Here is an 18471-nt window from a genome sequence, read left to right as displayed (position 1 = left end):
AAATGTGAGTTGAGAGAAAAATAGCAAGGCATTTTGCAAGCAATTCGTGTGTGATTCAAGTATGCAAACCTGAAGCTACATGAACCAGTTAGAAGAACCAGTTCCAAGTGTCTGTCTTTTATTCTAGTTTCATTGTAGTAGGGCTTTCAAGTTGTACCTTTCAGCTTTATTTAGAAGCAATTGTATTAGATACTCTGAGTGTTGTATTGAAGTTAGAGTTAACTTGAAGTTGTCGCAACAGCTAGAGGCTGGTTGCCACAAAGGGTTAGAGGTAATCCTTAGGTTTGCTAAGAGTTTTGTAAATGATATTTTTGGCTCAGTGATTTAGTGTTGGGAAAAATCCTACTGGGAAGTAGGTCATGTTTTTTCACCTTTTGAGCCGGGTATTTTCCACATAAAAATACTTGTGTTCTTTAATTTTCGCATTTATTATTCCGCAACAGTAGTATAAGGAACACATAGAAGAACCAGGCCATTCTATAATTTGTGCACGCGAAAATCAAGCACCACACAAATCTCCCCTCCCCTCTTGTGTGGTATTGAAGTATAAAATATCAATTGGTATCAGAGCTGGTTATCCTTGAAGAGGCTAACACCTTAGGAGAAGATCAAGATGAGTGCACCACCTAAAAACTGGGAAGGACAATCCAATGCTAGGCCACCACTCTTCAACGGCCAGTACTACTCCTGGTGAAAAAACAGAATGAGAGACCACATCATAGGAGAGGACTATGAGCCGTGGGACATTGTCACTAATGGTCCATTGGCTACCTTGAAGAAAAATGCTGAAGGAGAAGGCGTGCCAATGACAAGAGCGGATTGCACTGCTGAAGACTTGAGGAAGTGGGAGAAGAATGCTAAAGACAGGAAATGGCTTGTTTGTGGACTTGGTCAAGATGAGTACAACAGAATCCAAGACTGTGCCACTGCTAAGCAAATTTGGGATACACTACAAGTGGATCACGAAGGAACTACTCAAGTGAAGAGATCTAGAGGAACTTTACTGTATTCTCAGTATGAGAACTTTGCTGTGAAGGAAGGAGAAACCATTCAAGAGATGTACACAAGGTTCACTACATTGACAAATGAGCTAAAATCTCTTGGAATGATTATTCCTAAAGAAGAAAGAGTCGAGAAGATACTGACTAGGGTTTTGCCTATCACTTGGGAGAGCAAGATCACTGCCATCCAGGAATCAAAGAATATTGCCACTCTCCCACTGGATGAATTGATTGGAAATCTTACTACCTACGAACTTAGGAGAAAACCATGAAGATGGATATACCGAAGAAGGAAAGGAGCTTGGCACTCAGAATTACTGAAGGTTCTGATCTGGAAGATGATGAAATAAATATGATTACCAAAGACTTCAAGAAGTACCCGAGGAGAGGAAAGGGTTCTTCAAGAAGTGGAAGCTACAACAAGTCAAAAACTCCTGAGAAGCAAACCAATGATGGCTACTACAAGTATGGAAAGACTGATCACCACATCAAGAATTGTCCTTTGCGGGAAATTAAGTGGAAGAAGGAAATAGCGGAACGAAGAAACAAAAAGAAGGAACATGTTCAACCTAAGAAAAACAATAACAAAGGATCAACCAAGGTTATGGTCGCTGCTTGGGGAGAAAGCTCAGATGATGATGATGATGAACGAGCACTTATGGCCATTGGAGAATCTGATGAAGTAACTGAGATAAGTGTCTTTCATCTCAAAGACAAGATTAAATATTTTCTAAAGAAAGGGTATTTGAGTTGATACTAGAGCTAATTGATGAATCTAAGGATGTAAATAATGAAAAGGAACATCTGTCAAAAGAATGTGTGATTTTGAAGGCTAAGTGCAAAAATTTGGAACTTAGGGTTAGTGAAACTGTAAGTGAAAATACTCTGTTGAAGAACCAGGTTCATGCACTTGACTTGACTGTCCTAGAGCTTAGATCTGAAAATCTAAAATTGAAAACTAGGAATAGGCAAAAAGACAGCTAATCACACATAACTCACTTTAGAAGAAAAATGTAGGGAAAATGAAAGATGAGTTGTACAAGAGAGATTAACAGGTAAGAATCATAAAGGAGGATCTAAGCAAGGTAAAGTATGAGCTATACAGAACTTGTAAATGGAACAGGCCCTCTGATGCACTTTCATGGCTACAAGAACACCATAGTAGCAACAGAAGAGGACTTGGCTTTGGGAACCCTACACCTAAATGGGATCCCAAAAGCAAGTACCTCATACTTCCTAAGAAAAAGATTTGCACGCACTGTGGTAAAATTGGTCACTATAAAAATGAATGCACTGCAAAAGAAAAGGCAAGTCAAAAGAACAAAGAATTTGTTCAAGGGAAGAATAGGTTGCCAAGTTAGGCTAAGAAGATTTTGGTCTTTTTTATTTTAGAAAGGGACCCAAACTAGTTTGGGTTCCTAAGACTAACCCCTGATTTCCTTTTGCAGGTCCAAGTGAAGGGGAGCAGCCAAATATGGTATATGGATTGTGGCTGCTCAAAGCATATGACAAGAAGCAAGAACCAATTTCTTTCACTTGAGGAACTTAAAGGAGGTAATGTCTCCTTTAAAAATAGGAAGAAAGGTGAGATCATTGGGGTTGAAAAGGTAGGTAAGACTGATTCTTACTCTATTGAGAATGTCTACTTGATTGATGGACTGAAGTACATTCTAATAAGAGTATCACAATTGTGTGATATAGGTAACATGGTAGCATTCACCTCTACAAAATTCTTTGTGATTAATCCTACCACTGACAAGATAGTTTTGCAGGGAAAAAGAGTGAACAACATATATGTTGTGGATCTTTCCACACTCTCAGATAATGAACTCACTTGATTAAGTGTGTTGGATAATGATCCTCTCCTTTGGCACAAGAGACTTGGACATGCCAGTCTAAGTCAATTCAATAAGCTAGTCTCCAAGGACTTGGTGATAGGGCTTCCTAAAGGAAGATAAAGTTTGGGAGGCTTATGCAAGGGGAAGCAGGTAAGATCCTCTTTCAAAAGCAAGAAAATGGTAAGCACTACCAGGACGATGGAACTGCTCCATATGGATCTTTATGGTCCAATGAGAACACTGAGCAGAGGTAGTAAGAGATATTTTATGATGCTTGTTGATGATTACTCTAGATTTACTTGGACATTGTTTTTAACATCTAAAGATGAAACATTTGACATGTTCACTTCTTTTGTTAGAAAAACTCAAAAACAACTAGGTAATCAACTTGCATCAATTAGGTCTGATTATGGTACTGAATTTAAAGAATGCTAAATTTGCTAAATTTTGTGATGAGCATGGCATCGATCATAATTTTTCTGCTCCTAGGACTCCACAACAAAATGGAGTAGTTGAAAGAAAGAATAGGACATTGGAAGAAATGGCTAGGAATATGCTTCTTTCTAGTAAACTGTCCCATAGTTTCTGGGCAGAAGCTGTGAACACTGCATGCTACATCATAAATAGGTACATGACTAGACCTCTTGTTGAGAAGACTCCCTATGAGTTACTTAAAGGGAGAAACCCAAATATATCCCATCTTAGGGCATTTGGATGCAAGTGCTTTGTGCACAATAATGGTAAAAACTCCCTAGGTAAGTTTGATCCCAGAAGTGATGGGGGAGTATTCTTGGGATATTCTTCACATAGTAAAGCTTATAAGATTTATAACAAAAGAATTATGTGTATAGAAGAAAGTGTACATATGGTTTTTGATGAAACTAACATTCTTTCTGAGAGGCAGGAATATGATGATGAAACAATTAGGCTGGTAAGAAACTCAAATGAAGCCACAACCCAGACTGAAGCTACACCAGAGGAAGGAACATGTGATGGAACAGGTCCTTCCACCCACGGCAACCTGACAGGGGGAACTGAACTAAGAGGAACTGATCCTCAAACCTCGAGGGAACCTGTCCATGAACCTGTTCCTCAACAACAAATATTGAAGGAACATCTAGGGGAAGCCAGCTGGTTGTGAAACCTTACAAGTATTAAAGTTCTCATCCCATTGAGAACATAATTACTGATCCAACCTTTGGAATCAAAACCAGATCTTCTTTGAAGAATCTTTGTGCTTTTGATGCCTTTTTATCTATTATTGAATCTAAAAATGTTGTTGAGGCTTTGCAGGATACAGACTGGGTGAATGCAATACAAGATGAACTCAACCAATTTGAGAGAAGTCAAGTTTGACATCTGGTACCAAGACCCAAGGACATATCAATAATTGGCACAAAATGGGTCTTCAGAAACAAACTTGACGAAGATGGAATAGTTACAAGGAACAAGGCATGATTGGTGGTTCAAGGATATAGTCAAGAGGAGGGCATAGACTATGATGAGACTTTTTCTCCAGTTGTAAGATTGGAGGTAATTAGACTTCATATAGCCTTTGTTACTTACATGAAATTCACTCTCAATCAGATGGATATCAAGAGTACCTTCCTCAATGGCTATCTAAAGGAAAAAGTATTTGTCAAGCAACCTTCTGGCTTTGAAAGCAAAGAATGTCCCGATTATGTGTACAAGCTTGACAAGGCACTTTATGAACTCAAGCAGGCTCCAAGAGCATGGTATAAAAGATTGTCAAAATTCTTGCCTGAGCATGGCTACAAGAGAGGTAAAATTGACAATACTTTGTTCTTGAATTAAAAAGGTAAAGATCTCTTGGTAGCTCAGATATATGTTGATGATATAATCTTTGGAGTAACTACTGATAAGTTAAGTAAATAATTTGCTAAACTAATGGGGACTGAATTTGAAATGAGTATGGTGGGTGAGATTAATTTCTTTTTAGGCTTACAAATTAAATAAAATTCAAATGAAACTATGATCCATCAGCAGAAGTATGTGAAAGAGTTGCTTAAAAGGTTTAAAATGGAAGATTATCAATAAATTGACACTCCTATAGGAACAACCATAAAATTGGATGTAGATGAACCTGGTTCATCTGTTGATTAGAAGTTGTATAGGGGAATGATTGGCTCCTTGTTATATCTCACTGTTAGCAGACCTGCCATTGTTTTCAGTGTAGGACTTTGTGCTAGATTTCAAGTAAATCCAAAGGAGTCGCACTTGACTGCTGTCAAAAGGATCTTGAGATACCTAAAAGGCACCACTGACCTCTGTCTATGGTATCCAAAAGGTAGTAATTTCAACTTAGTGGGATATGCTGATGCTGATTATGCAGGTTTTCTTGTGGATAGAAAAAGCACCTTAGGTATGGCACTGTTTCTTGGCTCATGTCTTGTGTCTTGGGCCACCAAAAAGCAAAATTCTGTGGCCTTATCTACTGCTGAAGCTGAGTATGTTGATGCCGCCTCATTTTGTGCTCAATTGTTGTGGATCAAACAGTAATTAATGGATTTTGAAATTGATGTAGGTTCTATCCCCATCTTTTGTGATAACACTAGTGCAATTAGTATAACCAAGAACTCGGTTCATCACAAGAGAACTAAGCACATAGATGTTAGGCATCACTTTTTGAGCAACAACTATGAAAATGGTTTGATCACTATGGAATTTTGTGCTACTGACAAGCAAATAGCTGACATCTTCACAAAAGCTCTAAGTAGAGATCACTTTGAAAGGAACATGTTAGAGTTAGGGATGGTTAAGATCACCTAAAAGGAAACAGTTCTAACTCAAAATATTGGTTAGATAATTTGTGAATTTTGTACATAATTAAATTAGATTTTGCTTAGTCTCATACTTTTACTAGTATTCGCTTGTGCCATACGCTAAAATATCTCATTAATATCTAATGATATTATCTTTATTTTCTTGAAAAATTCAGACTTACACAAAAGATTTCGTAGTGAAGAACCTGGTTCATTAAGATAACATGGTACGTACTCCCCACTATGCATATTTTGAAATAATTATATTTGGATTATGATCAAAAGGAGAGTCCCATTTAATCCTTACCTTCTTTGAGATTATCCATTACGAAATGAACCAGTTTCACCCAAGGAGAGTCCCAAACACAATAAGTGCCTAGATTCTAGGGAGAGTCCTCAACGTCTTTTCAAACTGACTCCCAGTTTGATTAAACTTCCGAGCTTCTGAAAAGCTACAGTTACCCAGTTAAATCTCCCCCCCCCCAAATTGTTTTGGCCTTACTCATTCTTCATTCTAAACTCTCCTGCCGTAAAAAATTTCTTTCAATCTTCTCTCATCTCTTCTAAACACTCATCCAAACACAACAATGGCAAACCCTTCTGAGAATCCCTCATCACCACCCAAGGAAACTATACCCACACTATATTTTACACTTTCAACCACACCCACCTCTAAGAAATGAAGGTTCAAGATGATTTCTCGCAAGGTTGTCGCTAGAAAATAACAAATCAAGAAAATTAATGAGCAGTTAAAAGCAAGTCGGGAAGAAGAACCACAGTAATCTGAAGAATCATTCAAGTCTGCAACTGAGGGGGAGGAAATTGTTTCATCTAAAATAGAGCAGGTAACATCTAGTCCTAATATTATATCTAAGACAAATTTTGAGGTTGTTGATAATATGGAAAATAGGTTTGTTTTGGTGGGAACTATGGCTGGGGTTGAAACCAATAAGTCTGGAAAAATAGGTGGTAAAAATAAAAAGAGAAAAGAAAAAGAGAGTGAGGGTACTCAAGGTGTTATGAGGGGAAAAGGAAAAGAAAGAGTGGTTGAACAGTCACCCATTCCTATTGGTTTGACTGATGAAATGGGAGCTATGGTATTGTGGAGTGAGGAATCTACTGGAGAGGAAGAAAGTTTGAGAAAAAAGGGGGGAAGTGGGTCTGGAAATGCAAGTGCTGTAGCGGGGTTGGTAAGGTTGAGGAAGAGGTTCCAAGAATAGGTTCCATCTATGTAGGAACCTATCAAAGACCTATTGAAATGGGTGTCTAACAGTTACAATACAAAAAGGAAGAAAAGTTAAAATAAAGACTTCCAAAAAGAAGTCTCCTTCGAAGACAAAGTCTATAGAGCCTTATACCTTGGCAAAAAGAGCCAGGTCTTCCATGAAATCTAGGACAATGAAAGTAGTGGATGAAGAAGAAAGTGAAGAGAAAGAAGAAACTGATCAAGAATAGGACAAGAAGGAAAATTTTGGTAAGAGAACAAATTTGAAGGGTAGACTCTTCAATGACTTGGAAGAGGAAGGCATGGTGATGCTACTGGAAAAATTACAACTGCAAGGTTGGAAGGACATGGTCCTTCAGATGGATAGAAAGCTTGCCAGAACTAAGATTGTAGAGTTCATGGCAAATTGCGAGATAAAAAATGGCAGAGTAACCAGTGTGGTGAAGGGGGTGACAGTGAGCTTCGATGACAAGGAATTAGGAAAGATTCTAGGTGTACCTGCTGAAGGGTACAATGATTACAAGAAGCTCAAATGGTCAAGTCTGGAGAACCTCCCTACCTCCCTTGCCATTACAAGAAAGTTTACTGACAATGAGTTAGAGCTAGAGCCAAGGATGTATACAAAAGTGAGATGAAGTCACCCTACAAAGTGTTATTTGAATTTGTTAACAAGGTCATGTTGCCCAGGCAGGAAAGAAGGTACATTGCCACCTTCATGGACCTGGTCCTTATGGAATGTCTGGACAGTGGGAGAAAAATCAATTGGCCTGGGTTTATCATCCATCTTCTTGATAGGGTTCTAACTGGAACCAAAACTCATGCCATATCCTATGGTTTCATTTTCACGACTGTACTTGCTCACTTCAAGGTGCCCCTCAAGAAATGGGAAGTAGTTACAAGTAAGGATCACTTTGGGGCAAACACTTTGACTGCAAGTGACTATGAAGTCCACAGTACTCCCAAAGAACCCGGTTCATCTAAGAAGGTACCTGTGAACAGCAAAGTGCGAGCTTTGGTTCAAGAGAGTAGGGCTAAGGATGCTAAGAATGCAAGGCTAAAGAAGAGGCTGGCCGAAGTAGAAACTGAGAAAGATGCTCTTAGGGCTGAGCTTGCAAAGCAGCAGAAGAAGAATGAAGACATATTTCATGATATGTTAAAGCTACTTCAGGCCAAAAACCAAGAACCTGGTTTTTCCCAGCGTTGAAACCTTCCTAGCCTAGTAAGACAAACCAGTGACCCGGATAGGATTTTTTTTTTTGTTCTTTTTTCTCATAATCCAATATCTTTATTTTTCTTTATGCTTTGTGGATGACTAGTATCAAGGATAATAAACTATTTTTGTTCTCTAATTGTTTGTTGATGATTCTTAGATGGCTAATATCATTACATTGATAAATGATGCTTGACTCCAAGATTGCATTTGAAGTAGCCCTAGTGGCCACGAGTGATATCTATTAAAATCTGGTTATCTAACATAATTATGCTACTTTTCGATGATGCCAAAAGGTGAAAAATAGGTTGTACTTTTTACTTTGGACTGTGATATTTATAATCTAATGGTCCTTGATGATTTGTGATTAAAATGGAAAGTGTTTTAACATTGTGTAGATGTTGAGTTGAGTTGAAACATGTCTTGTGCCTATGAAAAGCACATAGTTTCTCATCATCAAAAATGGGGAATTTGTTGGCCTAAGTAAAGTTTGTTTTGATGATTGACAAAGGAACTCAAGTATGAACCAGGCCCATACACAGTGTACACAGATATAGGCAAATTCGAGCTAGGGATGTACGTGAAGGAGACAAGCTTAAGTGGTTATATTTGATATCTCCTTAACGAAAAGGTTGTATAATTGATAAGGAGAATAACTCCTTACTCGAAGAGAACTCTATCCTAGATAAGGGAAGAGTTAGAAGTTGAAGATAACTAGAACTCTTCCTCCAAGGAAGAGTAAAGCATTAGACTTCTAGTTATTTCTTATTCTACTAACTCTATATATTTCAGGATGTTCTCCTTTTACAAGGATGCACAAACGCTGAAGTTAAACATGAGTTGAGAGCAAAATAGCAAGGTATTTTGCAAGCAATTCGTGTGTGATTCAAGTGTGCAAACCTGAAGCTACATGAACCAAATAGAAGAACCAGTTCCAAGTGTCTGTCTTTTATTCTAGTTTCATTATAGTAGAGCTTTCAAGTTGTACCTTTTAGCTTTATCTAGAAGCAATCATACTAGGTACTCTGAGTGTTGTATTCAAGTTAGAGTTAACTTGAAGTTGTCGCAATAGCTAGAGACTGGTTTCCACAAAGGGTTTGAGGTAATCCTTAGGTTTGCAAAGAGTTTTGTAAATGCTGCTTTTGGCTCAGTGATTTAGTGAAGTCTTGGAAAAAATCTTACTGGGAAGTAGGTCGTAGTTTTTTCACCTTTTGAGCCTGGTATTTTCCACGTAAAATACTTGTGTTCTTTAATTTCCGCATTTATTATTCTGCAACAGTAGTATAAGGAACACATAGAAGAACCAGGGCCTTCTATAATCTGTGCACGCAAAAAATTGGACACCACACAAATCACCCCCTCTTGTGTGGTATTGAAGTATAAAATATCACTAGTCATGTGAAAAATGGTCAGATATATTCTTGACTTGTATTTTCCCGTAAAACGGTAGAGTTAAATTTATACGTGGTTTCTAGACCAGTGAATTAATTTGATCATAAAATAATGAAATAATTAAAGAAATACACAATACTTAGCCTTGAAATGAAGATAAAATCACGAAGAATAATGATTCGGGAGCAGAGCCTCCAGGTACAACAGTGATGAAAATGAAGAACATGAAAGTAAAATTGTATAAAGCTTTTTATTGATTATAGCATAGGTTTTCCAAGAAAGTCGTGTCCTTTACATTGATAACTGAACTCATTATTTATAGTTGCACCTAGAGATCAAGGTCCTAGGATCATGCCCTTCTTTAAGGTAAATTATGAGGGTCATTGAAGAGGGTATAACGGTGAGCATAAATTCTTTGTAACGGGTAGCGCACTAAATGCTGTGAAATATTCTCCATTAAATGCTACCGAGCGAAGAGTATTTATTACATCTTTATGAGCGTTATTCTTTCCGGTGACAGAAGGGACAATTGCCTTCAATTTTAGTTATCCCCCGTTTTAGGTTCCACGTGTCCCTCTTTTGGATGGCCACACAACATAGCATATTTTACCCTATACGGATAGTCCCCCTGCTTTCCGGTGAAATAACTTTATGTCACTGAAAAGTTTGTAGGAGCACTCTTTTTGGCGGACATTACCATGATTCCTTCTGAAGATCTTCTGACGGTTGATTAGACACACGTCTCTCCGTATTTAATGCCCCGAACACGCGTCAACCAACGATTCAACATAACTTTTGCCGGTTATCGAGGTAATCACGACCACGAACTTAGCCTCCTAAACCTTTACTTATATGCATCAACCTTTTTCATTCATACTTCATAACTCTCCAAACTCTCCTAATTCGACTTGCATCATGTTCTTCAACAATTATTCAATTCTCTTCAAGCGAAAAAATCTTTTTCTTCTTACATATACTGGCTTCTTCCTCAAAGGATACCAGTTCTATAAAGAACAAGAACAAAGTCGAGGACTCTGTTCCTCCAACAGTGGGCACCATAATCCCTAGGAGTCTTGTTACAACAAAAGACTTTGAAAAGAAATTTCCTTCTAGTAGCTCTCGTACATGGGCCGTTAGTAGGTATCCTTCTTCCATCCGTCCTTCTAGAATTCCTGCTGTGAAGGAAGACTGTTGCTGCCAGGACCTAACTATTTTTGCTCCCAATCTGATGGAGCGGGTAACCTTACCCAAGGATGGTTTTACATACTTTTACACGTATCCTTTTACTTTGGGTGCGTTTTCCTTGAGTAGAGAACTTGACTCCGTTATTGCAGAGTTCTGCCTTCGATACCGGGTGTGTTTGGCACACGTAAGTTCTTCTGTGTAGAGGACGGTTGCTTGCCTTTGGCATTTGTGCCAAGAGACGGGAGAGGAGCTAACCTTAGCTCATGTGATGAATCTCTATTCCCCCAAGATCTTCCGCGGGGGAATTATAAATTTTAGCAAGCGCAATCACCATGCTCTACTATCTAGCATGGATGACGACAACGACCATGGATGAATGGAACGGTTCATTTCGTTGCCACCGGCGATATCATTCCGGCAACGGCTTCATTCTTTCCGGAATCATGGAACCACACTTGTAAGCTCCTTGTTTAATTTCCTTTTTGCTAGAAATTTCTTCATATTTGCACTGATCCTCCACCTTTCGCCTGTTTCAGCAACTCGATGGGTTCCACCTAAGGTTGAAGGCTTGGCCTAGTGGGTGCAGATAATCTTGAACATTTCTACGCCCGAGACCCGTACATGGAAAGGACTGGCCCTTAAATACGGGTGGAAGGCCAAAAACCATGGTAACTCAAACTTGTCTCGTTTTTTCTTTTCACGCTAATAAATTGATTGACTCCTTCTCCTTTTTTCCTAAAATCAGGTCTACCTGCGGGCTCAGTTACTGTCCCCAAGGAGGATGTTTTGGCTGATCCTGCTGACGCGGTGAGGCCACTTCAGGAGGCGCTTACTCAAACATGTGTCTCCGAGCCTGCTTTGGGCACAAGTGTTTCTTCACAGAGTCCCCGGCCGGAGAACAAGCAACCAAAAAGAAGGCATTCCTCTACATCCGGAGGGAAAAATAAGAGGGCAAAAAGTGATGCCCCCGAATCATCTCCAGAAGTCGTGGTGACGAGCCCTCTACCTAGGCCGACCATTGATACCGTGATGATTGATGATGATGGAGAAGCTAGCAAGGAAGGAGCTTCTCTACATAGAAGACGACGACCTTCCTTAACTCAACAGACCTCTCAATCCGTTGAGTTAGTTACACCAGATGAGGACGATGTCTCGGCGCTCTGGGGGGAGTATGAAATGGTGGAAAATGCCAACTTCCGCTTTCGTGTCCCAGTCGTCGTGCCTGGTATTTTGGGTATGAGTACCGGGTCCCTTCCATCCTCGGATGACGAGAAACCAACAACCAACATTGCATTTGTTGCAACTGCTTCTCACTCTTCAACTCTATCAGCTTCTTGTCCACCTTCACCAACACCAACAACTGCTACATCATTTCCACCTTCATCAACTCTTTCATAAGAAACTGCTACATCATCTCCACCGACCGCGTCTACCTGAGAAGAGGGTGTCCCTCTCCCCCAGTCTCCAGTTCATGGGAATTTGGGGCACAACTATGCTCCCCCCTCAGAAGATCCGTAAAGGAGAAGGATCGTTACTCTCTCGGTCTCCACCAGATGCAATTTGGTATCCCGGCCAATGGGACTTGCTAACTATCTGAAGCCTTTGGCTTCAGAGAAAGATTGGGAAAAGATAAAGGCTCTCTCGGGAGAGTGATTGTTGAACAATGCCATGCACAACACTGCAGCGGTACATTTCTTACTTCCTTTGTTATTCCTTTTACTTTTGCCTGAAAATATCATAAGTTTGACTTTCTTGCTTTGTAGGCTAGCTTTCTTGCTTTCGAGGGCCTCCAAAGGTTGATTTAGGAAAAGGAAGAACTTACCTCCGCACGGGATCAACTTTTGGTCGAGCGAGAGAAAACTGCCGCTCGCCTCTCAGAATTGGAGGCCAAAGCTACTGAGGCTGTTGTATTGGAGGCTTATTTGCAGCAAAGAGAGCAAGAAATGGTAACCATTAGCCAAAAGCTTGGCCCGCTGAGGGTTAGATTTGACAAAGCCAGGGCCAAATGGGCTGAAGTCCATAACGTTGTTCTTGCTACAACCGACCGCGAGGCTGCCTTCGCTGAACGATTGACTAACTTAGAGGCAGCCTTAAACTCCAAACCTGAAGAACTTGCTGCCGCGGGGGCGAAACATGCCCAGTTAGAGGAGAAGTATAGGAAAACTATCGAGCACAGTAGGCTCTTTAGTTCAACTATCCGTGACCTTGATGATAGCCTCAGATCCGTTAGATCCGCCCGGGAAAGCCTTTCTGCCGAGGTAACCCAACTCAAATAAGAACTTAAGTGCCGAGAGGCTTCCTTCATTGTTGAGAAAACTTACGCTATGTACAACACGAAGAGAAAAACCTCGAAAGAGGCCAAAGATGGTATCATTGACTTTGATGCTGAAATTACTAAGGTCGTGAGCTCGAGTTAGCTGCTAAAAATGGTCTCCCGACAAAGCCTGCTGCTTCCGATTACAAAACTTCGGGAACTGAAAAGGAAGTGGAAGGCGAAGATGTTGAAGGCCAAACTGGTGAGGGCCAAAATGTTGAGCCATCGGTGGATCCATCCACTTCCCTTGGGGGAATAGACACTTCTCTTCCTCCGGGTTCCAGAGATGCAGCAATTTAGCTTTTCTTTTTCCAATTCTTTTATTTTTGCCATTTTGGCATGTTATAAAAACATCTTTTTGCTCAAGTATTGTTTGAGTCTTTCTTTCGTTTGAACATTTATGCAAGTTTTAATCTTTGCATTCTCTTCTTTTTGCTTAAGAGTTTTGCGCAAGCTTTACTGTTTGCGTCTTATTATGTGAAGCCTTGGGTGTATTTTTCCCGAAAGCATTTTGATTTCGGGCATAAGTTCTTCCGAAATCAACCCTTTTATATGAGGGTTTTCATAAGAGAGGGCCCTCTTATATTTACGGTGCTCTTGAAGAGAACGTCTCCTGTTCATTACGACACAAGCATTTGAAGTATTTGTTTAACTTTCAAATGATAAAATCAATTCATCAATTAGAAAAGAAATAAGATGGAAAATAAAAGGACTTTACTTTATTCCTTTTGTTTTCAAAAAGTTCAAAAAGTACATAAGCATTCGTTATATTAAAGAGAAATTGCCATTTCTTGTGGCTAATTTATACAACTTATTTCTACGGGGCTTGACGCACAGTCCCCAGTCCCGATGATACAATTATGATCCCGGTTTTCGTGTTTCGATCGACATGGCAGTCATTGTTGCTGCATTCTCATATCATCCCCCCCCAGTGTTCAAATGCAAAGAATGCAAATTGGAATACTCTGAATCTTGCACCTTCGAGGATCCCACTAATAAATTACTAGGCAATCCTCCACTCGGTAACAAACTTCGCTTCCCCTTAGGAATTTATGATATCGAGCAAAAGACTATCTAACAATCCTCTAACGGTTTGCACTTGTGAACGGTCGGGTAATCTTTGCTTTATAGCAAACTTATCCCAGTGGAAATTTTTCTATAGTGCCAAAGATTATCTAACCACCCCTGAGTGGCTCTTCGCTTATTTGCCTTGCTATTAAAGGTCTTATTGTTGCCGTTGAAATTTTTTCGTAGTATATTTTCCATGGCTGCCTCGTTAAAAAACCTTACAAGAAAAATCCAATTGGGATAAAAACTTGACAAAGGGAAAAAGAGTGCAGTGCATACTTCCAGTACAGACGATGTTTGTCAGTAATAGTACCTCTTGAGGTGTGCCACATTCCAATTGCTCGGCAACTTTTCTCCATTTTGATTCTCTAACTCGTACGAACCTTTTTCGGTGACAGCCGAGATCCGGTAGGGACCTTCCCAGGTTGGGCCTAACTTTCTTGCGTTGAGTTCCCGGGTGTTTTGGGTTACTTTCCTTAAAACCAAATCTCCCAATCTAAAGTAACGAAGGTTGACTCTTCGATTATAATATCTTTCCATTCTCTGCTTTTATGTCATCATCCTTACACGTGCCAAGTCCCTGCGCTCATCGAGTAATTCCAAGTTGACCAACATCATTTCATTGTTTGCTTCTTAGCTTGCCTTGAAATACCTTAAGGTAGGCTCCCCTACTTCCACCAGAATCAAGGCTTCAACTCCGTACACAAGGGAAAATGGAGTTTCCTCCGTGCTCGACTTGGTCGTCGTTCGATATGCCCATAAGACTCCAGGTAGTTCCTCAGGCCATTTACCTTTAGCTGCTTCCAACCTTTTCTTGAGGTTTTGTATGATCACTTTGTTTGTTGACTCCGCATGACCATTTGTACTCGGATGATAGGGTGAAGATGTGATCCTCTTTATTTTCAAATCTTCGAGGAACTTTATTATCTTTGTGCCGATAAATTGCGGCCCATTGTCCCATGCTATCTCTTTTGGTATTCCAAACCTGCAGATTATATTTTCCCATAAGAAATCCCCCACTTCGCATTCACCGATCTTCTGATAAGGACCTGCTTCCACCCACTTAAAAAAATAATCAGTCAAAACTAAATGTAGCGGTCCGACGATATCCATCCCCCACTTCATGAACGTCCACGGAGACAAGACTAAATGTAGTGGTTCCGCCGGTTGATGTACTAGCGGTGCATATCGTTGGCAATTATCGCATTTTTGTATGAAAGCTTTGCCGTCTTGTTCCATGCGGGGCCAATAATATCCCGCCCTTACCAGTTTTAACACTAAGGAATATACGCCCGATTTCTTCATATACCTATGTACCTGATAAGATTTTGACGCCTTTACCCTAGGCCAACTTCATTCGATTCGAAAGCGGGCACCGGTTCCTGTAGTTGTTATACCGCGTGTTCCTTCCCTTTGCTATTGGAAATCAAAATTGCATTCATCTCCCTTGCTGTCGGTTGATCGTCCCTTATCTGTTTGATTCCCTCAGGCGTTGGAAATTTCAACAACTGATGATACGTTGACGGTTCAACTCTCATCTCGTGCAACCATGGTCTTCCCAGAATAATATTATATCCCACGTCACCATCTACCACTTCAAAAAGAGCCGTTTTCATCACCCACTCGGCATTCGTGGGTAACAAGATTTCTCCTCGGGTTATCACACTCGCAAGGTTGAATTTGGCGAGGAGTTTTGTGGCCGTAATGATGCTTCCGATGACTTTAGCTTGCTCCAATACTCTCCATTGTATAATGTTGGCCAAACTTCCTGGATCCACTAGAACACATTTGATTTTAAAGTCAAGCAAATTTAAAGAAATTACCAATGCGTCGTTGTGCGGTAGCAACAATCCGTCCGCGTCTCCGTGAAAGTGATGTCATCTTCAACAACTTCCTGAAGTCTCTTGCAATGGGTTATTGATACCTTCATCTTTTTTGCTGTCGAGAAGGTGACCCCATTTATTTCATTCCCATCGAAGATCATGTTGATCATCTGTCGAGGAGAATATTCTCTTGCCTTCGAGGGTTTCCCGTTATCCTGGTTACGACCGTAGTTGTTCTTGGCCCGATCACTAAAGAATTCTCTAGGATGCCTATTATTCAAAAGTGTTGCCACTTCTTCCCGGAGATGTCGGAAGTCCCCAGTCCAGAGGCCATTCGTCCCGTGTTATTCACACTATAAGTTGGGATCTCTCTGGCTGGGATCGGATCTCATCAGCTTCGGGAACCGTGCTTCTTCGATGTTTCTCGTGGCTGACACCAACTCTACTACACTGACGTTGAAATTGTATTCTGACAGCTTGGGGTAGGAAGGATCCCGCGTACCTGACGCTTTTTTGTCATGCAATGATCTATTGTTCTGACCGCGATCAATCCTTCTATCAATGGCGAACCTGTCCGCTGACCGAAAGCCTCTGCCGCGTCCTTCGGTCCATTCATAGGGCGAAAACTGTCCCCCCGAAGATCGCATGTCCGTGTCGAGATCGTCTTTTGATTTTTCTCTATTCTTCTCCCGTGCTTTTGTCGACGATGGAAGCCAACCTGATCATCTTCGATCCTTATCTTTGATTCGTACCGGTTGTGGACATCCTCCTAAGTCGTTGTTTGAAACTCAAGCAGGATTTCCTTCAATTTCCAGGAAGCGTCCGAACTTCTCGGATTCAGTCCCTTAGTGAATGCTTCAGCCGCCCATTTATCCGGAACATCCGGGAGAAACATTCTTTCCTTTTGGAATCGGGTAACGAATTCTCGCAGCAACTCGGATTCTCCTTGTGCAATTTTTAATATGTCAGCCTTTCGAGCCTGCACTTTTCTGGCCCCGGCGTGAGCCTTAATAAAAGAATCCGCGAGTATCTCAAAAGAATCTATGGAATGCTCGGGTAACAGTGAATACCACGTCAAGGCTCCCCTCGTAAGAGTCTCTCCAAATTTCTTCAGCAAAACAGATTCAATTTCGTGAGAAGCTAAATCATTCCCCTTCACCGCTATTGTATCAGTGGTAATATGCTCTTGAGGGTCTGAAGTTCCATCATACTTTGGCACAACAGACATTTTAAACCGCTTCGGGAATAATTCTGGTGTCGCGCTTGGCTTGTATGGCAATTGAGTATACTTCTTTGAGTCCGAACCTTTTAGCACCGGTAGTGCGCCCGGGATTGGTCCATGCGGGCGTTCACTTCCCTCATAAACTGTAAGAGATCATACTTGAAGGGATCGTTTTCGTTATTGGGGCCGGATCTGCTCTCCCCAGCCCCATCGGAGCCAACTTCGCCCTTGGGGGTGTTGCTGTTGACCCTCTGCGTTGTTTGATTCGCAGGAGCGTCGGGAGGAACCGAACCTCATCTATTCGCGTTATTCTAAGCCCCCGACAGCGCCTGCTTCAACTCCGTCATAATCTTATTCTGTCGCGTGAGGTGGCCTAGAATGATCGCATGTTGTTCTTGTAGGACCCTTACCGCATCAACAACATGTTCCTCTTCAACATCATCAGTGGTTTCTTCCTGAACACGTTGTGGGTACCGCATGTCGTGGACCGATGTGGCATCATTTCCTTCATTGTGGGTGTCACTGACTGAATCCTCGAGGTGAGACTGGTCTCCTTGAACCTCAGGATTGTGTGCGTTGTTAACACCATTTTCTGCGATTTGTTATGATTTTTTGCTAAGATGAATAACCAAAATACGTTAGTAAAAAAGACAAGGATCAACTTAATTACACGACTGTCTAGGCCCCACGGTGGGCTCCAAACTATTTTCCCGTAAAATGGTACAATTAAATTTATACGTGGTTTCTAGACAAGTGAATTAATTTGATCCTAAAATAATAAAATAATTAAGGAAATACATAATACTTAGTCTTGAAATGAAGATAAAATCACAAAGAATAATAGAGCCTCCGGGTACAACAGTGATGAAAATGATGAACAACAAAGTAAAATTGTATAAAGCTTTTTATTGATTATAGTGTAGGTTTGCCAAGAAAGTCATGTCATTTACAATGATAACTGAGCTCACTATTTATAGTTGCACGTAGGGAACAAGATCCTAGGATCATGCCCTTCTTTAATGTAAATTATGAGGGCCATTTAAGAGGGTATAACGGTAAGCATAAATTCTTTGTAACGGGCAGCGTACTAAATGTTGTGGAATATTCTCCATTAAATGCTACCGGGCGAAGACTATTTATTGCATCTTTATGAGCGTTATTCTTTCCGGTGACAGACAAGACAATTGCCTTCGGTTTTAGCTATATCTCCCGTTTTAGGTTCCACGTGTCCCTCTTTTGGACGGCCACGTAGCATAGCATGTTTTACCCTATACAACTTGTTAAGCTAAAACTCTCATCCGTACTTGCTGACTGCAGGGATTGAAACAATGAAGCCTGAAATTTCTGGACTTTTTATGTTGATTTTAGTACTTTAATGATTATTTTTCTATACTGAAGTTAGAGATTTGA

At 40.6% G+C, this 18471-nt stretch overlaps 1 protein-coding gene across 1 annotated transcript; it reads left to right on the top strand.

Annotated features, from left to right (window-relative positions):
- The first annotated feature begins 703 nt into the window (after positions 1-703).
- Positions 704-1273, top strand: LOC142178063 (uncharacterized). Its single transcript, XM_075247386.1, has 2 exons — positions 704-843; positions 910-1273. Exons 1-2 carry the CDS (start codon positions 704-706, stop codon positions 1271-1273), a joined length of 504 nt encoding a protein of 167 aa, XP_075103487.1.
- Positions 1274-18471: the final 17198 nt, after the last annotated feature.

This window comes from Nicotiana tabacum, chromosome 24 (genome assembly GCF_000715075.1).
Source record: "Nicotiana tabacum cultivar K326 chromosome 24, ASM71507v2, whole genome shotgun sequence".
Lineage (NCBI taxonomy): Eukaryota > Viridiplantae > Streptophyta > Magnoliopsida > Solanales > Solanaceae > Nicotiana > Nicotiana tabacum.
Note: the sequence above shows the minus strand (reverse complement) of the source record. Positions and strands in the feature narration are given on the sequence as shown.